Here is a 23,780-nt window from a genome sequence, read left to right on the forward strand (position 1 = left end):
ATGCAATACGACCAGCAGTGGAGGCAGAACTAGAAGAACTTGAACGATCAGGGGTTCTGTCAAAAGTAGACTACAGTGAGTGGGCCACGCCCATTGTACCCGTCATGAAATCCTCACCAAGTAGTAAGCCAGGGGGACCGGGGAAGGTCCGTATCTGCGGGGATTTCAAGATCACAGTGAACCCAGTGCTTCATTTGGTGCAATACCCGCTGCCAAGGATTGAAGATATTTTCGCTTCGTTGGCTGGAGGAAAACACTTCACGAAGATAGACCTAGCTCAGGCATATTTGCAGATGGAGGTTGAGGAAGAGTCACGCCAATACCTAACTATCAATACCCACAGAGGTTTGTACCGTTATAACAGACTGGTCTTTGGAGTGGCTTCGGCACCAGCAATTTGGCAGAGGGCCATGGAACAGGTGTTACAAGGAATTCCAAGCACACAGTGCTATTTGGATGATATCCTAATCACGGGAATGGATGAAGAGGAACACCTCACGAATTTGAAACTGGTACTCACCAGGTTAAAGGAGTATGGCCTTAGGGTTAACCGCAATAAGTGTGAGTTTTTCCAAAAACGAATCTCATACTGCGGTCATATCATTGACCGCGAGGGACTACATAAATCACCGGAGAAGATAGAAGCGGTCGTGAAGGCTCCCGCTCCAGGGAACGTGTCACAGTTAAGATCATTCTTGGGGTTGATCAATTACTACCACAAGTTCCTACCAAATTTGTCCACGGTGCTGCATCCACTGAATGAGCTGTTGCGAAAGGAGACACCATGGAAGTGGAGTGAGGAGTGCAAAAAGGCTTTTCGCAGAAGCAAGGAGTTGATTACCTCCGAGGAAGTGTTGGCTCATTTCAACCCAGCATTACCCCTTCGGCTGGCGTGTGATGCTTCACCGTACGGAATTGGAGCAGTACTTTCGCACAGGCTTCCAAATGGCTCGGAAAGGCCAGTGGCTTTCGCGTCCCGATCTTTGACAACCGCGGAGCGAAATTACGCCCAGATAGACAGGGAGGCCCTCAGTCTTGTGTGGGGTGTGAAGAAATTCAACCATTACTTGCAATGTAAGAGGTTCACATTGCTGACAGACCACCAGCCGTTGGTGTCCATATTTAACCCGAACAAGGCCGTGTCCAACATGACAGCACAAAGGCTACAAAGATGGTCAGTCTTACTTGGGGCACACCAGTATGACATTGAGTACAAAAGGTCAACAAAACACGGAAATGCCGATGGGTTATCACGCTTACCATTGCCGACAGTAGAAGAAGCGAGTACAGGGGACCCAGTGGAGTTGTTCCACTCGTCCATTGTGGAATGTCTGCCGATAACAAACTCAATGATTGAGAAGGAGACAAGGAATGACCCGACTCTTTCACGAGTCTATGACTTAACGGTGAAGGGATGGCCAGCACAGAGCGAACCAACACTGCAGGCATTCTCACAGAGGAAAGAACAACTGTCGGTGTGCCGAGGAACCCTAATGTGTGGGTCGAGAGTGGTGATTCCGCCCAAACTCCAAAAGAAAGTACTCAAGGAGCTGCACGAAGGACATCTGGGTGGAGTAAAGATGAAGAATTTAGCGAGAGCATTTGTGTGGGGGCCAGGCATCGACGGGAACATAGAGGAGATCACCAAGAATTGCCTAGGATGTCAGAGGGTTCAGAATGCACCACCACCGGCTCCTCTGCACCCATGGGAGTGGCCCTCATCTCCTTGGCAAAGAGTACACATCGACTTTGCTGGTCCATTTATGGACTCGATGTTCCTGATAGCGGTAGATGCCCACTCCAAGTGGCCGGAAGTAATTAAAATGACCACCACCACGACGGAGAAAACCATCAAGGTGTTAAGAACCATGTTTGCTCGGAATGGCCTGCCGGAACAGATCTGTTCCGATAACGGACCACAATTTGTGTCCGAGGAATTCAAGAAATTCCTAAAGAGCAATGGGGTTAAACATTACACATCAGCCCCATACCATCCCGCCTCCAATGGGTTGGCTGAAAGGTTCGTCCAGACCTTCAAGAAGGCCGTAAAGGCCATGAGTAATGAAGACATAAGTCTACAACATAAGGTAGACAGTTTTTTGTTGGCATACCGAAATGCAACACATGCGGTCACAAATCAAACTCCCGCAATGATGTTTTTTAACAGACGCTTAAGATGCCGGCTGGATCTACTTAAACCCAATGTCAGAAGGGACGTGGAGAACCGGCAATTCCAGAACATCAATGACAGGGCAACTAGGTCTTTCAAGATGGGGCAACAAGTTTTGGCCCGGGACTATCGTACAGAAAAATGGCAGCCTGGAACTATTAAAAAAAGGCTAGGCCCGTTGATGTACACGGTGAACATTGGGGACAATGTAATAAGGCGCCATGTTGACCAGCTCATAGAGTCCGCCACAAATGAGCACTCGACTTCACCACCTGACCCGAGTAATGTTGAAACTGAAATACCTAGAACACCTACTGCTGATCTAGTAACATTGGATTCAGATGAACCTGACACTGTTGTTCCAGCTGAATCGATTTTGCCAGGCACCCCTACTGGGCCGCTAGGAATGACGACACCACTTCGGCGTTATCCAGAGAGGATCCGGAAACCTCCACAGAGACTAAACATGTAAACTGTTATATGACGTTGACTCCATCGAGAGTATATCTGTAAACTGTTATATGAAGTTGAAGATTGTATGTTTAAAGGGGATTCTGTAAGTAATAAGCTAAAAAGGGAGGAGTGTTGTGTATGTAACCGTTTACCTTTAAGGGAACTATAGAATGTAACCGTTCGCCTTTAAGAGCACTACTTTCGGTGTGGCACTATTTGTTGGCTCATGTATACTGTAATACCAATAGTGACCACACCAGTATATAAGGGTTGTGATACGTTAACTAGGGCAGAATCGCCCGAGCCTCTGAATAGTAAAGACGTGTTTTATTTTGTTAACAGTGGAGTCTGTGATTATTTATAATACAACCCACAGACTTAACAACGTGGACCCCTCGTTCTCTCTGCCCATCCACAGTTCCTAACTTCTAACATCACCCCTGAACGGCCTCACTCTGCGGTTAAGGTTACGTGGACCCCTAGTTCTCTCTGCCCATCCACAGTTCCTAACTTCTAACATCACCCCTGAACGGCCTCGCTCTGCGGTTAAGGTTACGTGGACCCCTCGTTCTCTCTGCCCATCCACAGTTCCTAACTTCTAACATCACCCCTGAACGGCCGAGCTCTGCGGTTAAGGTTACGTGGACCCCTAGTTCTCTCTGCCCATCCACAGTTCCTAACTTCTAACCATTTAGAACATTCTCTGATCGATCCTTTTTAGGTCCAACGTGAATGAGCTCATTTCTTTCTGAAGTGAGGGGAGTGCGACAAACTCGTTCAATCCATTCCAGGAGGGTGGGTTCTCCGGCGTTCTGAATGTTATTTAATATTGGTGTCGCGAGTCTAACGCCCTCGAACGTCTATGTGGACACGGTGTCAAGATGTAATGAGAGTGGGAGGAGGCTCCCGTGGAGTATAAACACAACATAGACCACTAGAGCCGAATGGACTGTTCCTCTGCTGCAGTTTCGATGTAAATCTAATCTGCCCCGAACTGTCACAAACTCCAATCTCTGTGACTGTGACCATGGTGTGTAACCCTTCCTTGTCCATCATTCACCTTCCCACAGCATTCGATATAGTCTCATCTGGCATTCTTTTCCATGTCATGGCCTCCACTGTCCATCCCATAAAACTGATCCTCATGTGCTTCCTGTCCTAGCTCCCTGATCGCAGATCGCAAATCTCCAGCAATGGGTTAACTTTTGTCTTTCTATCCACACCTATATTGTTGGCCAATATTGAACCGATGATGCTGCTTCTGGTGCATAGTAACCGATTACTGTAGCGCCGGAGGCAGATTGGATTGTTTCAATATCTGCTTCTTGGGATTTGCTGGTGGATTGAAATCTCGGTGCCGAGATCGTCTCATCAGGCACCTCCATTGACTAGGCGAGGCTGCATCATAGACCCATAATATGATACAGCACAGGAGGTCATTCAGCCCATCAGGCACCTCCACTGACTGAGTGAGGCTGCATCATAGACCCATAATATGATACAGCACAGGAGGTCATTCAGCCCATCACACCGGTGCTGACTCTTTGGAAGAGCTATCCCATTATTACCACTGTCCCTCTCTTTCCCCATAGCCCTGTAAATGTTTTCCCTTCAAGTATTTATCCAATTCCCTTTTCAATGTTACAACAGAATCTGCTTCCTCCACCCTTTCGGGCAATGCATTCCAGATCACACTAACTCGCTGTGTAACACAATGTTACCTCACCACCCTTTCGGACAATGCATTCCAGATCTCACTAACTCGCTGTGTAACACAATGTTACCTCACCACCCTTTCGGACAATGCATTCCAGATCTCACTAACTCGCTGTGTAACTGTGGTGATTATTCCTTGTTTAGTAAAAGTATTGTGATTGGTTGTTTGTTAACTGCCTTGGGATATATGCTGTAATCTCATTGGTAGTTGATGTCACATGATGTGTGGTGGCCACCTTAAATTCAGTTCTTTTCCAGCTTTGGTTGGGACTGGATGTGGAAAGATGTGCTGCAGATTTTAAAGTTAATAAAGCCTAGTTTTGGAAGGCAAATCTATTCTTTATTTCAATTTATTAACTTTATGTTAGAATGGAGCGATATCTTCAACCAGAGCGATTCAAGGCTGACCCCAATTCTGCTGGAGTGGATGATAAATGGAAACATTGGTATTGTACATTTAAAAACTTTTTGGGTGTGTTGGATCAAGAGTCTCTAAATAAGCTGAATATGCTGATCAACTACATTGCTCCGGATGTATATAAATATATTTTGGACTGTAAAACTTATGAAGTGGCTATTTCTACATTGGAAAAGATTTTTGTTAAACCAAAGAATGAGGTATTTGCATGTCACCTTCTATCTGCCCGTAGGCAGCAGGTGGGAGAATCTTTGGATACTTATTTACAAGCACTTCGGTGCCTTAGTGTTAACTGTAATTATAAGGCCGTGACGGCTGAAGAATATAAGGAAGAATCGGTACGGGATGCTTTTATTAATGGATTACTGTCTAGATCAATTCGTCAGCGGTTGTTAGAAAATAAGACTTTGGATCTTAAAAGTGCTTTTGAGCAAGCTTCTACATTGGATGTGGCTCAGAGAAGTTCGGATTCTTATGCTCTTTTTAATCGGCCTGCGACTATGGTTTCGGCAGTTTCGGATGAAAAGGAATTATGTGGACTTAATGGGAGTGGTTTACTAGATTCTGAAACAGTTTCTACTTCGGCGGCTGTTGCCTCTAGGATTCAGAAGTGTTATTTTTGTGGGAATATCCGGCACCCTCGTCTGAAGTGTCCTGCTCGGGAGGCTGTGTGTAGTAAATGCGGCAAGAGAGGTCATTATGCACGCGTGTGCAAATCATCAGGTTCAATTACCTCCTCCACCACCTCCTCCTGTGACTATTCAGCCTTTAGATAGGGCGTTTATTGCATCAATTTCTGCTGCATTTGCTCATGGCCTAAACAAAGCTATAGTTACGGCTCAAGTTAATGGGTTGGCAGTGAAGGCCCTTATAGATACGGGCAGTACTGAGAGTTTTATAAGTCTTCAGTTTGCGAAGGAGAAGCATTTGAAAATTTCGCCTGTTACGTATCAGGTGTGTATGGCTCAGACGACCCTTACTTCACAAATAGCTGGTTGTTGCTTTGTGAAAATGATTCTTCTAGGTAATACATATACTGATATACGCCTATCTGTTTTGCCTAATCTCTGTGCGGATATTTTGATTGGACATGATGTGCTTCAGTTACACGAGTCTCTTAGTCTTTCATTTGGAGGGACTAAGCCACCTTTATCTATTTGTGGATTAACCTCTTTATCCATTTCTCCATTATCACTTTTTTTTCCAATTTGATGCCAGATTGTAAGCCAATTGCTACCAAGTCAAGAAGATATAGTAGTCAGGATAGAGAATTTATTAATTCTGAAGTTCAACGTCTCTTATTGGAAGGAATCATTGAACCTAGTTGTTCACCTTGGCGAGCACAGGTAGTTGTCACGACTAACGAGAGACACAAGAAACGAATGGTGATAGACTATTCCCAAACTATTAATAGGTATACTCAATTAGATGCGTACCCTTTGCCTAAGATTGATGAGCTTATCAATAAAGTATCTCAGTATAAGGTTTTTAGCACTATTGACTTAAAGAGTGCTTATCATCAGATTCCTATTGTTAAGAAGGATCAACCATATACGGCCTTTGAGGCTGGTGGAAAGCTGTATCAGTTTTGCCGAATACCATTTGGTGTTACTAATGGTGTTGCTTGTTTTCAACGGGCAATGAATGCTTTTATAAGTGATAACTCCCTCTCTGACACCTTTTCATACTTAGATGACATCACAGTGTGTGGCAAATCAAGGGTGGAGCATGATTCTAATTTAAAAAGATTCCTTCAAGCTGCGGAAAAAGTTGGTTTAACTTTTAATAGAGAAATGTATCTTTTCGACTACTGAGGTAAATCTATTGGGGTATATTATCTCGGGAAACAAGATTAAACCAGATCCAGAACGTCTGCGACCATTGATTGATTTACCTTGTCCTACTAATTCTAAGGCTTTGCAACGAGTTGTTGGACTGTTTTCTTATTATTCTAATGGATTGCAAATTTTTCACGGAAGATCCGGCCTCTTATTCGGGTTACGACATATCCTCTATCATGGGAGGCCAGGACATGTTTTGAGAATTTTAAAAAGGATATTTTAGGAGCAGTTGTGCATTCTATTGATGAGCAGGTTCCTTTTGTGATAAGAGACGGATGCTTCTGATTTTGCAATTGGGGCTACTCTGATCCAAAATGGAAGACCTGTGGCCTTTTTCTCACGTACTTTGAACAATAGTGAAAAAAGACATTCTTCAATCGAGAAAGAGGCATACGCAATAGTAGAAGCATTGCGTAAATGGAGACATTTCACGTTGGTAACTGATGAAAAATCTGTGTCCTTTATGTTTGATGTTAAACATTTTGGAAAGATCAAAAATGATAAAATAATGAGATGGAGGATTGAGTTGGCATGTTACCATTTTGACATAGTTTATCGTCCGGGGAAGGATAATGTTGCTGCTGATGCACTGTCGAGGGCTTATTGTTCTGTGATTCACAGAGATACGCTTATTAATCTTCACAATGCCTTATGTCATCCTGGGGTTACGAGGATGATACACTTCGTACGCAGTAAGAATTTGCCCTTTTCAGTTGAAGACGTCAAGCGGATGACTTCATCATGTTCTATCTGCGCTCGGTGTAAACCGAATTTCCTTAAGCCTCAACGAGCTCATCTTATAAAGGCTACTTCTCCTTTTGAACGTCGATTTTAAGGGGCCTCTTCCTTCAACTACTCAAAACCGATATATATTTACTGTTGTGGATGAGTTTTCAAGGTTCCCTTTTGCTTTTCCTTGTGCAGATGTATCAGCTGCTACAGTTATCAAATGTCTGACTCAACTTTTTGTCATCTTTGGGATGCCTGCGTATATCCATTCGGATCAGGGAAGTTCTTTTATGTCTTCCCAGTTGAAGGAATACCTTCAGAGTCGGGGAATTTCTACTTGTAGAACTACCCCGTATAATCCCCAGGGTAATGGACAGTGCGAACGATACAATGGGGTGATCTGGAAGGCAGTTATGTTGGCTTTGACATCCCAGAACCTTAAGAATACACAGTGGGAAATGGTACTGCCTGATGCCCTGCATTCCATTAGATCATTGCTTTCAACGGCTACTAATGTGACCCCCCCATGAAAGGCTCTTTAACTATCCGCGGAGATCTACTACGGGATATTCGGTACCTTCATGGCTTACTATGCAGGGACCTGTGCTGCTTCGACGCCATGTTAGATTGTCAAAATATGATCCTTTAGTGGAGGAGGTGGAGCTGTTGGAGGCAAATTCCCAATATGCTCATATTCGATTCCAAGATGGGAAAGTACCGTTTCAATTAAAGACTTGGCTCCTTGTGGTGGCCAGCCCTCTTGAGGATATTAACAATAGTCATGATTTAGATAATGTGGATACTGTTACAGATACTACGAATGTCTCCAATCCGATTGCAGATAATTATACTTCTATTAGTCAGCCCTTGATGGATGTTTATGACCGTCCCAGTTTACCTTCTGATGGGATTTCTAATCCGGAAACCGTTGAAAATCGGGATATGGATAGCCTTCCTGCTGAAGATACTTCTGTGCCTTCTGGTGTGGGAGGGCAAGGAATTTCACCAAGGTTAAGAAGGTCGACACGAACAAGATATCCGGTCGACCGATTGAAAATGGACTTTTAAATTGATAGTAATGTTTTAAAATTGTTGAAATATTATAGTATATTGTTTTAGTTGAGAGATACTTAATACTTATGTGCAATGTTATTATTTGTTGTTCACTTAGTATTGTGTCATGTAAACAGTTTTACTCTTGTTGTGCATAGTTTTAGTTGTAAATAATTAATTATAAATTGTAAAGGTTATTTAGGTTGGAGTATATTTTAAAAGGAGGGGTGAATGTGGTGATTATTCCTTGTTTAGTAAAAGTATTGTGATTGGTTGTTTGTTAACTGCCTTGGGATAAATGCTGTAATCTCATTGGTAGTTGATGTCACATGATGTGTGGTGGCCACCTTAAATTCAGTTTTTTTTCCAGCTTTGGTTGGGACTGGATGTGGAAAGATGTGCTGCAGATTTTAAAGTTAATAAAGCCTAGTTTTGGAAGGCAAATCTATTCTTTATTTCAGTAACACAATGTTACCTCACCGCCCTTTCGGGCAATGCATTCCAGATCACACTAACTCGCTGTGTAACACAATGTTACCTCACCTCGCCTGTGGCTCTTTCTCCACTCACTTTAAATCTGCGTCGTCTGGTTACTGACCCCTTCTGCCAATGGAAACAGTTCCTCCTTATTTACTCATCAAAACCAATCATGAGTTTCAACAGCTCTATAAAATCTTCGTTTAACCAACTCTGCTCTAAAGAGAACAAACCAGCCTCTCCCCAGAACTGAAGTCCCTGATCCTTAGTACAATTCTCTCAAATCTCTTCTGCACCATCTCCAAGGCCTTGATATCCTCCTTTAAAGTGTGGTGGCCAGAATTGAAAACCAGACTCCAGCTGAGGCCTAACCAGTCTGTTATAACAGTTGAACATCACTTCCTTGCTGTTATTCGCTATTCCTCCTGTAATAAAGCAGAGGACATGGCTCATGGTGTCAGCACTTGACTAATGAGCACTGTCGGAGGCGAGGACATTCACCACTGCTCCACTAATATTAACAGTGGGGTCACTTTAAGCAGATTGGTGACGCAATATCTGGAAATGTCAAATACATAACTGGTTTGATTGATCTAACTGCTGTTTTACAATTATAATTCTCCACATGTGCACGTGTCCCACTGTGTCTAACAAACTCTCAGTCAGCGTCCTTCCCTTTCCCCACTGTGGAAATGTGAAAGCGATTCAGTCCCGGATCAGTAATTTCTCCAAACTTAAGTTGATGTTATTCGCCGGCATTAAGTTATAACCCAATTTGAGACCTTGTAAGATGGAGTTTTCTGCTGTTTGACACACGCAGACTCTGGTATAATAAACACACGACAACAACAGCAGCACCGTAGGGAATCAAGCTGAATACAGAAAGTACAGAGGAGAAATCAAAAACAAACTAAGAGGGGCACAGAAAAACTGAGGAAAGATTAGTGGGAATATAATAGGGAACATTAAAATCTTTCTTAAACATGTAAAGCCTAAAAGGAGAGTCAACGGAAAGGTGCGATGATTAAGGACCAAAAGGGCAATCTTCTGGTGGATGCAGTGGGCATGGCTGAGGTACTGAATGAGTACTTTGCATCTGCCTTCACTAAAGAAGAGGATGCTGCCAATGTTACAGTGAAGGAGAGGGTGGTAGTGAAATTGGACAGGATATAAATAGACCAAGAGGATGTAGTAACAGTTGACAGCGCTCAAAGTGGAAGTGTCATGGTCTGGATGGGATACATCCTGGGTTACTGAGAGAAGGAAGGCTCTGGCCACAATCTTTGAATCCTCCTTGGATAGGGGAGTGGTGCCACAGGACTGGGGATTTGCAAATGTTACCCCCTCGTTTAAAAATGGAGCGTGTGGTAAACCAATGAACGACAGGCGAATCAGTCTAGCGCCGGTGTTCAGGAACCTTCTGGAGATAAATCATTGAGAACCTGCTAAGATATCATCTCTCCTTACAGCAGTAATTGACTCCTTGATTAATATTGCAACACCCACTCCTCTTTTACACCCCTCTGTCTTGCCTGAAGATTCTATACCCTGGAATACTGAGCTGCCAGTCCTGCCCCTCCCTCAACCATGTCTCTGTGATAGCAACAATATCATACTCCCATGTGTTCATCAACACCTTGAATTCATCTGCTTTACTCGCAAGACTCCTTGCATTAAAATAAATGCCATCCAGCCTTGCCATACTCCCTTGTGCCGTTACATATTTGCTCTGCCTTCCAGGCTGACTTGTTTTTTCCTCTATATTTGGCTGTGCATCACACCCTACTATAGCTCCACTCTGTATCCCATCCCCCTGCCAAGTTAGTTTAAACCCCCCCCAACAGTACCAGCAAACCTCCCTGCAAGGATGTTGGTCCCGTTTCGATTCATGTGCAACCCATCCGACTTGTACAGGTCCCACCTTCCCCAGAAGCAGAGCCAGTGATCAAAGAAACTAAAGCCCTCCCTCCTGCACCAACTCTTCAGCCACGCATTCATCTGCTCTATCCACCTATTCCTATAATAATCACTAGCACATGGCACCGGGAGTAATCCAGAGATTACAACCTTTGAGGTCCTGCTTTTTAATCTGCTACCTAGCTCCCTAAATTCTTGTTGCAGGACCTCATCCCGCTTTCTACCCATGACCTTGGTACCAATGTGAACCACGACCTCTGACTGTTCGCCCTCCCCCTTCAGAATGCCCTACAGCCGTTCAGTGACATCCTTGACCCTGGCACCAGGGAGGCAACATACCATCCTGGAGTCACGTCTGCAGCCACAGAAACGTCTATCTGTTCCCCTTATGATAGAATCCCCCATCACTATTGCTCTCCCACTCTTTTTGCTCCCCTCCTGTGCAGCTGAGCCACTCGTAGTGCCACGGACTGGGCTCTTGCTGCATTCCCCTCAGAAACCATCTCCCCAGCAGTATCCAAAACGGAAAATCTGTTGGAGAGAGATGGACCCAGGGGACTCCTGCACTGCCTTCCTAGTTCTTTTACTCTGTCTGGCAGTCACCCATTTCCTGTCTGCCTGTGCATTCTTCACCTGCGGTGTGAAGACCTCGTTAGACAAGCTATCCATGAAGAACTCAGCTTCGCGGATGCTCCACAGTGACTCCAGCCGCAGCTCCAAAACGCAGAATGCGAGTAGCTGCAGCTGGAGACACTTCCTGCACACATGTTCGCCCTGGACACCAAAAGTGTCCCTGACCTCCCACATAGCACAGGAGGAGCACTCCACACTGCTGAGCTGCTCTGCCAAGTCCTATCCTTAATTTACTCCTTTTAAATAATACACTAGGGACCTTACTTCCCTTTAAACACTACTTACGCTAAACTAGAGACCTTACTTTAACGACTGGACTGTAGAAATACTCACCAGGTCCTACTTACCAATCAGCTCCTTCCCTGGTTGTGATGTCACTTCAGCGGTTTTGCAGTTGTAGTTTGGCTGCTGCCGCTCTCAGATTCTTTCCTGCAGTCCTGTGACGTCACTCCTTGATTTTGCTGTTCTTTTGGAATTCGCCGGATATGTATCGGCCTCCTCACTGCTGCCAACTCCTCGCAGGTCCGCGTTGTCCTCCCGCTGTTCAGCGAACGAGGCCCGACCAGAGCGGACCTGCGAGCGAGCAGCTGAGGAGTTTCAAAAACCGGCGGCAGTTGGGGCACGGCGGCTGATTCAGCGAACGAGGCCCGACCAATTCAACAGCAGGGGAGAGAGGTAAAAAGTAATCAAATTGTGACGTCACCAGGAAGCAGGTAAGTGATTGGTTGGTGAGTATTTCTCTCTTTTTTAAACTTTAACTCTGGTTTATAGTTTCTAAGGTCTCTCTAGTGTAGCAGGGACTGTTGGTAAACCAGTTAACTGTAGTGTAATTAGTGGGATTGATTAATTAATTGAATTTTAAATTAAATCAAAGGGTAAGTCATGGCAGGACAGCCAGGCCCCGTGATCTGCTCCTCCTGCAGTATGTGGGAACATTAATATATATTGTGAACAGCTGGGGTCCTAGGACCGATCCTTGCGGTACCCCACTAGTCACTGCCTGCCACTCGGAAAACGACCCGTTTATTCCAACTCTTTGCTTTCTCTCCGCCAACCAGTTCTCTATCCAAGTCAATACCTTGCCCCCAATCCCATGTGCCTTAATTTTGCACGCTAATCTCTTATGCGGGACCTTATCGAAAGCCTTCTGAAAGTCCAAATACACCACATCCACTGGTTCTCCCTTATCTATTTTACCAGTTACATCCTCAAAAAAAATTCCAGTAGATTAGTCAAGCATGATTTACCTTTTGTAAATCCATGTTGATTTTGTCCGATCCAGTCACTGCTTTCCAAGTGCTCTGCTATTACATCTTTTAGAATGGACACCAGCATTTTCCCCACTACCGATGTCCACTTTACCGGTTTATAATTCCCCGCCTTTTCTCTATCACCTTTTTTGAATAGTGGGGTAACATTAGCTACCTGCCAATCCATGGGTACCGTTCCAGAGTCTATGGAGTTCTGGAAGATGACCAGCAATGCATCTATTTCTAGGGCCACTTCCTTAAGTACCCTGGGATGTAGATTATCAGGCCCTGGGGATTTATCGGCCTTCAGTCCCATCAATTTTCCTAACACCATTTCCCTGCAAATACTGATTTCTTTCAGTTCCACCCTTTCATCAGACCCTATGTTTCTCGGCATCTCTGGGAGGTTATTTGTGTCCTCCTTTGTGAAGACAGAACCAAAATATGTATTTAGTTGGTCTGCCATTTCTTTGTTCCCCATTATAAATTCCCCCGATTCTGACTGCAAGGGACCTACGCTTGACTTCACCAATCTTTTTCTCTTCACATATCTATAAAAGCTTTTACAGTCAGTTTTTATGTTCCCTGCAAGCTTACTCTCATATTCTATTTTCCCTTTCTTAATTAATCCCTTTGTTGAATCCTAAACTGCTCCCAATCCTCAAGATTATTGCTTTTTCTGGCCAATTTATATGCCCTCTCCTTGGACCTTGTGCTATCCCTAATTTCCCTTGTTAGCCACGGTTGGGTCACTTTTATTTTTATGCCAAACTGGGATGAACAAATTCTGTAGTTCGTCCATTCGGTCTTTGTTTGCCATTGCCTATCCACCGTCAACCCTTTGAGTGACATTCCCCAATCAATCCTACCCAACTCGCTCCTCAGACCATCGTAGTTTCCTTTATTTAAATTGAGGACCCTAGTCTCCGAGTCAACTACTTCATTCTCCATCTTAATGAAGAATTCGATCATATTATGATCGCTCCGACCCAAGGGGCCTCGTACAACAAGATTGCTAATTAATCCTTTCTCGTTACATAATACCCAGTCTAAGATGGCCTGATCTCTGGTTTATACCTCGACATATTGGTCCAGGAAACCATCCCATAAACACGCCAGGAATTCCTCCTCCCACAGTATTGTTACTAATTTGGTTGGCCCAATCTATATGTAGATTAAAGTCACCCATGGTGATTGCTGTGCCCTTATTGCACGCTTCTTTAACTTCCCTTTTAATGCCATCCCCAACCTCCGCCTTACTGTTTGGAGGTCTATAAACCACTCCCACTAACGTTTTTTTCCCCTTAGTATTTCTCAATTCTACCCATACAGATTCCACCTCATCAGAGCTAATATCCTTCATTACAATTGTGTTAATCCCTTCTTTAACCAGTAATGCTACCCCACCTCCCTTTCCTTTTTGCCTATCTTTCCTGAATATCGAATACCCCTGGATGTTGAGTTCCCAGTCCTGGCCATCCTTGAGCCACGTTTCTGTAATCCCAACCAAATCGTATTTGTTTACTTCTATTTGTGCAGCCAATTCATCCACCTTATTACAAATGCTCCTCGCATTAAGACACAAAGCCTTCAGGCTGGTTTTTTTAACGCTCTTAGACCTATTAGAATTATTATTTACTGTGGCCATGTTTGATTTAAACCGTTGATTTCTCTGACTGCCACTTGTGTTTTTCTCCTTCCTATCTTTTGCTTTTATCCTTGTTTCCCTTTCCTCTGTCTCCCTGCTCAGGTTCCCAACCCCCTGCCATTTTAGTTTAAACCCTCCCCCACAGCACTAGCAAACACTCCCCCATGGACATCGGTCCCAGCCCTGCCCAGGTGCAAACTGTCTGGTTTGAACTGGTCCCACCTCCCCCAGAACCGGTTCCAATGTCCCAGGAACTTGAATCCCTCCCCCTGGCACCATTTCTCTAGCCACATATTCATCTGAAGTATCCTTCTATATCTACTCTGACTAGCACGTGGCACTGGTAGCAATCCTGAGATTACTACCTTTTGAGGTCCTGTTTTTAAATTTATCTCCTAACTCCCTATATTCCGCTTTTAACCTATATCGTTGGTGCCTACATGCACCACGACAACTGGCTGTTCACCCTCCCCTTCCAAGATGTTCTGCAGCCACTCGGAGACATCCTTGCACCAGAGAGGCAACACACCATCCTGGAGTCTCGTTGAATTTTAAATTCTTTTAATAGAGGTGCTCAAAATCATGAAGGTGTTTCCATAGAGTAAATAAGGAGCAACTGTACCCACTGACAGAAGGGTCGGTAAACAGAGGAGACGGATTTAATGTAATTGACAAAACGCCAGAGGTGAGGTAAGATAAGATTGTTTTTAGGCATCGTGTTATGATCTGGAATGCAATGTCTGAATGAGTGATCGGAGCAGCGACAATAGTAACTTTTAAACCTGAATTAGTGAAATACACGAAGGGGAGAACATTAGCAGTGCTCTGGGCACAGAGCAGGGGAGTGGGACACATTGGCCTGCTCTTTCAAAGAGCCGGTACAGGCCCGCTGGGCCCAATGGCCTCATTCTGTGCTGTCTGGTTCCCAGTTTCTATGGTATCAACCTCTAACTCTTTGTTCCTAACCGTGTAAACGATAAATGTACCTGAATGCTATTTACAGAAGCAGACCTTCAGCGTCTGAAATTGCATTGGGAAGTTTAATTCTGTTAACCAGCAAACGATGACCGAAAATTGATAAAAAAGGGAGAAAATCGACTGAGTGTACCAGCAAGAAACATTTAAAAATTGTAGGAGCTTCTGAAAGTAAGTAAACATGGAGAGTAGCAAAAGTAAGCATTGGTCCCTTAGAGGCTGAGACAGGAGAAATTATAAATGGGAAATGAGGAAATGGCAGATTTTAAACAAATATTTTGTATCGGTCTTCACAGTAGAAAACACAAATAACGCACCAAAAATAGCAGGGAACCAAGGGACTAATGAAAGGACTGACATCAATTACTTTAAGTTCCTTAGAGGAAAAAAAGTACTTGAGAAACTAATGGGACTAAAATCTGACAAATCCCCAGGACCGGACGGCCTACATCCTAGGGTTCAACAAGAGGTGGCTGAAGAGAGAGTGGATGCATTGGTTGTGATCTTCCAAAATCCCCTAGATTCTGGAACAGTCCCAGTGGATTAGAAGGTAGAAAAAGTAACCCCGCTATTCTAGGAAGGGGGAAGAGAGAAAGCAGGGAACTACAGGCCAGTGAGCCTGGCGTCAGGAAAATGCTGGAATCCATTATTAAGGGAGGGGTAAGAGGGTACTTAGAAAATCATATGATCAGGCGCAGTCAACATGGTTTTATGAAAGAGAAATCATGCTATTAGTGTTTTTTGAGGATGCAACTAGCTGGATAGATAATGGGGAACTGGTGGATGTAAAATATTTGGATTGCCAAAAATAAATCAAAAAAGGTGACTCAACCGTGGCTAACAAGGGAAATTAGGGATAGCGTAAGATCCAAGGAGAGGACATATAAATTGGCCAGAAAAAGCAGTAAACCCAAGGATTGGGAGCAGTTTAGGATTCAGCAAAGGAGGACAAAGGGATTAATTAAGAGGGGGAAAATAGAATGAGTAAGTTTGCAGGGAACATAAAAACTGGCTGTAAAAGCTTTTATAGATATGTAAAGAGAAAAAGATTGGTGAAGTCAAGCGTAGGTCCCTTGCATTCAGAATCGGGGGAATTTATAATGGGGAACAAAGAAATGGCAGACCAATTAAATACATACTTTGGTTCTGTCTTCACAAAGGAGGACAAATAACCTCCCAGAGATGTCAGGGAACATAGGGTCTGATGAGAGGGAGGAACTGAAAGAAATCGGTATTTGTAGGGAAATTGTGTTAGGGAAACTGAAGGGATTGAAGGCCGATAAATCCCCAGGTCCTGATAATCTACATCCTAGGGTACTTAAGGAAGTGGCCCTAGAAATAGTAGATGCATTGCTGGTCATCTTCCAGAACTCAATAGACTCTGGAATAGTTCCCATGGACTGGAGGGTCGCTAATGTTACCCCACTATTCAAAAAAGGTGGTAGAGAGAAAACAGGGAATTATAGACCGGTAAGCCTGACATCGGTAGTGGGGAAAATGCTAGAATCCATTACAAAAGATGTAACAGCAGAGCACTTGGAAAACAGTGATATGATTGGACAAAGTCAACATGGACTTACAAAAGGTAAAACGTGCTTGACTAATCTACTGGAATTTTTTGAGGATGTAACTGGTAGAATAGATAAGGGAGAACCAGTGGATGTGGTGTATTTGGACTTTCAGAAGGCTTTCGATAAGGTCCCACATGAGAGATTAGCATGTAAAGTTAAGGCACATGGGATTGGGGGCAAGGTACTGACTTGGATAAAGAACTGGTTGGCAGACAGGAAGCAAGAGTTGGAATAAACGGCTCTTTTTCCGAGTGGCAGGCAGTGACTAGTGGGGTACCGCAGGGATCGGTCCTAGAACCCCAGCTATTCATATATATATATAAATGATCTAGACGAGGGAACTAGATGTAATATCTCCAAATTTGCAGACGACACAAAGCTGGGTAGGCGTGTGTGCTGTGAGGAGGATGCCGAGAAACTCCAGTATGATTTGGACAGGTTGGGCGATTGGGCAGAAGCATGGTAGATGCAGTATAATGTGTATAAATGCGAGGTTATCCACTTTGGTGGCAAAAACAGGAAAGCAGATTATCTGAATGGCAATAGATTGGGAGAAGGGGAAGTGCAAAGAGACCTGGGTGTTCTTGTGCACCAGTCGCTGAAGGTAAGCATGCAGGTGCAGCAGGCGGTTAAGGCGGCAAATGGTATGTTGGCCTTCGTAGCGATAGGGTTTGAGTACAGGAACAAGGGTGTCCTGCTGCAGTTGTACAGGGCCTTGGTGAGACCACATCATGAGTATTGTGTGCAGTTTTGGTCACCTTATCTGAGGAAGGATGTTCTTGCCATGGAGGGAGTGCAGCAAAGATTCACCAGACTGATACCTGGGATGGCAGGAATGACGTACGAGAAGAGATTGGGTCGATTGGGCTTATACTCGCTGGAGTTTAGAAGAATGAGAGGGGATCTCATTGAAACTTATAAAATTCTAACAGGACTAGACAGACTACATGCTGGAAGGATGTTCCTGATGGTCAGCGGGTCCAGAACCAGGGGTCACAGTCTAAGGATAAGGAGTAAGCCATTTAGGATAGAGATGGAGGAATTTCTTCACCCAGAGAGTGGTGAACCTGTGGAATTCTCTACCGCAGAAGGCAGTGGAGGCCAATTCATTAAATATATTCAAGAAGGAGTTGGATATATTTCTTAAGGCTAAAGGGATCAAGGGATATGGGGAGAAGGCAAGGACAGGGTACTGAATTTGGATGATCAGCCATGATCTCATTGAATGGTGGAGCAGGCTCGAGGGGCCGAATGGCCTACTCCTGCTCCTATCTTCTATGTTTCTAAGAGGCATTTGATAAGGTGCCACATAAAAGGCTGCTATGCAAGATAAGGACTCATGGGGTTGAGGGTAATATATTAGCTACAAGGACAGGTTGGAGAAGCTGGATTTGTTTTCATTAGAACAAAGGAGGTTGAGGGGTGATTTGATCGAGGTGTACAAGATTATGACGGGTTTGGATAGACTAGACAGGGAAAGGCTGTTCCACTAATGGATGGTACGAGGACTAGGGGACACAGATTTAAGGTTTTGGGCAAGAGATACAGGGGGCGAATGAGTGTAAAAACCTTTTTACACAGCGAGTGGTGAGGACCTGGAACTCGCTGCCGATGGAAGTGGAGACATTCAATGTTTTCAAGGGGAGACTGGATAGGCACTTGAGGGAAATAAACTTGCAGGGCTACGGGGATAGAGCAGGGGAATGGGACTGACTGGATTGCTCTACAGAGAGCCGGCACGGACTGGATGGGCCGAATGGCGGCCTTCTGTGCCATTATGACTATTAGCATTGATAGAGGATTGGTTAACTGACAGAAAACAGAGTGTAGGGATAAACAGGACATTTTCAGCTTGGCAGGCTAGTGGGGTGCCACAAGGATCAGTGCTGGGGCCTCTGCTATTTACAATCTATATTACTGACTTAGATGAAGGGACCGAGTGCAATGGATCCAAGTTTGCTGCTGATACAAAGCTAGGTGGGACAGTAAGCTATGGGGACACAAAGAGCCTGCAAAGGGATATGGGCAGTCTAAGTGTGCGGGCAGTAAGGTGACAGATGGAATATAAATGTGGGGAAATGTGTGCGTATTCACTTTAGTAGGAAGAGTAGAAAAACAGAACCTTTTTTAAATGGTGAAAAATTATTAAATGTTAGTGTTCAGAGAGATTTAGGTGTTCTCGTACAGGAGACAAAGTTAGCATGCAGGTACAGCGAGCAATTGGGCAGGCTGATGGCATGTTGGCCTTTATGACAGGGGGTTGGAATACAACAGTGAGGAAGTCTTGCTACAATTGTACAGGGCTTTGGTGAGACAACACCGGAGTACCGTGCACAGTTCTGGTCTCACATCGATAAAGGATGGGATAAAGACAGTAGGGAGAAATCATCTTAGCTCCAAAAATAAAGTAAAAAAATCAGTTTGGATGGAGCCAAGAAACAGCAAGGGGCAGAAAACATTGGTTGGAGGTGTTTATAGGCCCCCCAAACTGTAGTTGTAATGTAGGGCGGCGTATAGTTCAGGGAACTAGAGGTGCATGTAGCAAGGGTAATATATTAATCATGGGGGATTTTAAGCTATGTATAGATTGGGGAAACCAAATCTGCAGTAATAGTGTGGGGACATCATCTGAGTCAATGGGACTCTCTGACCTTTCTCCCCAGTCCATCTCCAGGACCAGTGTGTATCTGAGTCAATGGGACTCTCTCTGACCTTTCTCCCCAGTCCATCTCCAGGACCAGTGTGTATCTGAGTCAATGGCACTCTCTCTGACCTTTCTCCCCAGTCCATCTCCAGGACCAGTGTGTATCTGAGTCAATGGGTCTCTCTCTGACCTTTCTCCCCAGTCCATCTCCAGGACCAGTGTGTATCTGAGTCAATGGGACTCTCTCTGACCTTTCTCCCCAGTCCATCTCCAGGACCAGTGTGTATCTGAGTCAATGGGACTCTCTCTGACCTTTCTCCCCAGTCCATCTCCAGGACCAGTGTGTATCTGAGTCAATGGGACTCTCTCTGACCTTTCTCCCCAGTCCATCTCCAGGACCAGTGTGTATCTGAGTCTATGGGACTCTCTCTGACCTTTCTCCCCAGTCCATCTCCAGGACCAGTGTGTATCTGAGTCAATGGGACTCTCTCTGACCTTTCTCCCCAGTCCATCTCCAGGACCAGTGTGTATCCGAGTCAATGGGACTCTCTCTGACCTTTCTCCCCAGTCCATCTCCAGGACCAGTGTGTATCTGAGTCAATGGGACTCTCTCTGACCATTCTCCCCAGTCTATCTCCAGGACCAGTGTGTATCTGAGTCAATGGGACTCTCTCTGACCTTTCTCCCCAGTCCATCTCCAGGACCAGTGTGTATCTGAGTCAATGGGACTCTCTCTGACCTTTCTCCCCAGTCTATCTCCAGGACCAGTGTGTATCTGAGTCAATGGGACTCTCTGACCTTTCTCCCCAGTCCATCTCCAGGACCAGTGTGTATCTGAGTCAATGGGACTCTCTGACCTTTCTCCCCAGTCCATCTCCAGGACCAGTGTGTATCTGAGTCAATGGGACTCTCTGACCTTTCTCCCCAGTCTATCTCCAGGACCAGTGTGTATCTGAGTCAATGGGACTCTCTCTGACCTTTCTCCCCAGTCCATCTCCAGGACCAGTGTGTATCTGAGTCAATGGGACTCTCTCTGACCTTTCACCCCAGTCCATCTCCGGGACCAGTGTGTATCTGAGTCAATGGGACTCTCTCTGACCTTTCACCCCAGTCCATCTCCAGGACCAGTGTGTATCTGAGTCAATGGGACTCTCTCTGACCTTTCTCCCCAGTCCATCTCCAGGACCAGTGTGTATCTCAGTCAATGGGACTCTCTCTGACCTTTCTCCCCAGTCCATCTCCAGGACCAGTGTGTATCTGAGTCAATGGGACTCTCTCTGACCTTTCTCCCCAGTCTATCTCCAGGACCAGTGTGTATCTGAGTCAATGGGACTCTCTCTGACCTTTCTCCCCAGTCCATCTCCAGGGCCAGTGTGTATCTGAGTCAATGGGACTCTCTCTGACCTTTCTCCCCAGTCCATCTCCAGGACCAGTGTGTATCTGAGTCAATGGGACTCACTCTGACCTTTCTCCCCAGTCCATCTCCAGGACCAGTGTGTATCTGAGTCAATGGGACTCTCTCTGACCTTTCTCCCCGGTCCATCACCTGGACCAGTGTGTATCTGAGTCAATGGGATTCTCTCTGACCTTTCTCCCCAGTCCATCTCCAGGACCAGTGTGTATCTGAGTCAATGGGACTCTCTCTGACCTTTCTCCCCAGTCCATCTCCAGGACCAGTGTGTATCTGAGTCAATGGGACTCACTCTGACCTTTCTCCCCAGTCTATCTCCAGGACCAGTGTGTATCTGAGTCAATGGGACTCTCTGACCTTTCTCCCCAGTCCATCTCCAGGACCAGTGTGTATCTGAGTCAATGGGATTCTCTCTGACCTTTCTCCCCAGTCTATCTCCAGGACCAGTGTGTATCTGAGTCAATGGGACTCTCTCTGACCTTTCTCCCCAGTCCATCTCCAGGACCAGTGTGTATCTGAGTCAATGGGACTCACTCTGACCTTTCTCCCCAGTCTATCTCCAGGACCAGTGTGTATCTGAGTCAATGGGACTCTCTGACCTTTCTCCCCAGTCCATCTCCAGGACCAGTGTGTATCTGAGTCAATGGGACTCTCTCTGACCTTTCTCCCCAGTCCATCTCCAGGACCAGTGTGTATCTGAGTCAATGGGACTTTCTCTGACCTTTCTCCCCAGTCCATCTCCAGGACCAGTGTGTATCTGATTCAATGGCTCTCTCTGACCTTTCTCCCCAGTCCATCTCCAGGACCAGTGTGTATCTGAGTCAATGGGACTCTCTCTGACCTTTCTCCCCAGTCCATCTCCAGGACCAGTGTGTATCTGAGTCAATGGGACTCTCTCTGACCTTTCTCCCCAGTCCATCTCCAGGACCAGTGTGTATCTGAGTCAATGGGACTCTCTCTGACCTTTCTCCCCAGTCTATCTCCAGGACCAGTGTGTATCTGAGTCAATGAGACTCTCTCTGACCTTTCTCCCCGGTCCATCTCCAGGACCAGTGTGTATCTGAGTCAATGGGACTCTCTCTGACCTTTCTCCCCAGTCTATCTCCAGGACCAGTGTGTATCTGAGTCAATGGGACTCTCTCTGACCTTTCTCCCCAGTCCATCTCCAGGACCAGTGTGTATCTGAGTCAATGGGACTCTCTCTGACCTTTCTCCCCAGTCCATCTCCAGGGCCAGTGTGTATCTGAGTCAATGGGACTCTCTCTGATCTTTCTCCCCAGTCCATCTCCAGGACCAGTGTGTATCTGAGTCAATGGGACTCTCTCTGACCTTTCTCCACAGTCTATCTCCAGGACCAGTGTGTATCTGAGTCAATGGGACTCTCTCTGACCTTTCTCCCCAGTCCATCTCCAGGACCAGTGTGTATCTGAGTCAATGGGACTCTCTCTGACCTTTCTCCCCAGTCCATCTCCAGGACCAGTGTGTATCTGAGTCAATGGGACTCTCTCTGACCTTTCTCCCCAGTCCATCTCCAGGACCAGTGTGTATCTGAGTCAATGAGACTCTCTCTGACCTTTCTCCCCAGTCCATCTCTGGAAGCTCTTTGAATCGGAAGAGTTCTCTCCAGTTGGTGCTCTCACAATCCTGTGTTGGTTCACCTGCTGTCGCTCCTCAGTCTACAATCCCGGTTTACTCTCAGCTGTGAACCTCTCTCAATCACTCAGTCTTTCACCGGGAGATCTAATTATAGCAGGACAGAAAATAACTATCAACAGTGTGAAGTAATGTAATATAGACATTTCTTCCGCTTCATAAAAATAAAAGTTTGGGTCCGAGTGCTTCTGTCTGATGTTGTCCCTTTTCTCAGAGCCCCGCCACGCCCGCCTGGGCTTCCAGCAAATCACCAAAGTTCTGGATAGAAATGTACAATTTCCCTGTGCTTTAGGCAAACCGAAGCTGGGGCAATCTTTCCCAGGTAACACACTGACTGATCTCACTGGGCCCATCCTCCCCGGGTTACACACAGTCTGCACTGGGCCCACCCTCCCCGGGTTACACACTGTCTGATCTCACTGGGCCCATCCTCCCCGGGTTACACACTGTCTGATCTCACTGGGCCCATCCTCCCCGGGTTACACACTGTCTGATCTCACTGGGCCCATCCCCCCCGGGTTACACACTGTCTGATCTCACTGGGCCCATCCCCCCCGGGTTACACACTGTCTGATCTCACTGGGCCCATCCTCCCCGGGTTACACACTGTCTGATCTCACTGGGCCCATCCTCCCCGGGTTACACACTGTCTGATCACACTGGGCCATCCTCCCCGGGTTACACACTGTCTGATCTCACTGGGCCCATCCTCCCCGGGTTACACACTGTCTGATCTCACTGGGCCCATCCTCCCCGGGTTACACACTGTCTGATCTCACTGGGCCCATCCTCCCCGGGTTACACACTGTCTGATCTCACTGGGCCCATCCTCCCCAGGTTACACACTGTCTGATCTCACTGGGCCCATCCTCCCCGGGTTACACACTGTCTGATCTCACTGGGCCCATCCTCCCCGGGTTACACACTGTCTGATCTCACTGGGCCCATCCTCCCCGGGTTACACACTGTCTGATCTCACTGGGCCCATCCTCCCCAGGTTACACACTGTCTGATCTCACTGGGCCCATCCTCCCCGGGTTACACACTGTCTGATCTCACTGGGCCCATCCTCCCCGGGTTACACACTGTCTGATCTCACTGGGCCCACCCTCCCCGGGTTACACACTGCCTGATCTCACTGGGCCCATCCTCCCCGGGTTACACACTGTCTGATCTCACTGGGCCCATCCTCCCCGGGTTACACACTGTCTGATCTCACTG

The 23,780-nt window shown here is 45.9% G+C and overlaps 1 protein-coding gene across 2 annotated transcripts in view; it reads right to left on the reverse strand.

Moving 5' to 3' along the window:
• Window positions 1-23,078, reverse strand: part of LOC147081158 (uncharacterized) — a 34,208-nt gene extending 11,130 nt beyond the window's left edge. Inside the window, exons 1-2 of one of the 2 annotated variants that reach the window (XR_015076815.1) lie at window positions 22,480-23,078; window positions 6,291-9,282 (exon numbers count right to left, since the gene is read on the reverse strand). Coding sequence is in view for 1 of the 2 variants with exons in the window: in XM_085980927.1 (XP_085837053.1) it covers window positions 22,480-22,496 (17 nt within the window). In the remaining variant the exon portion in view is untranslated. Of the gene's footprint in view, window positions 1-6,290; window positions 9,283-22,479 lie in introns of those variants that run through there. The other variant, XM_085980927.1, reaches the window with a different exon arrangement.
• Window positions 23,079-23,780: the final 702 nt, after the last annotated feature.

Source organism: Somniosus microcephalus, unplaced genomic scaffold, assembly GCF_052327205.1.
Source record: "Somniosus microcephalus isolate GS21.2 unplaced genomic scaffold, FLI_Smic_1.0 scaffold744, whole genome shotgun sequence".
NCBI lineage: Eukaryota > Metazoa > Chordata > Chondrichthyes > Squaliformes > Somniosidae > Somniosus > Somniosus microcephalus.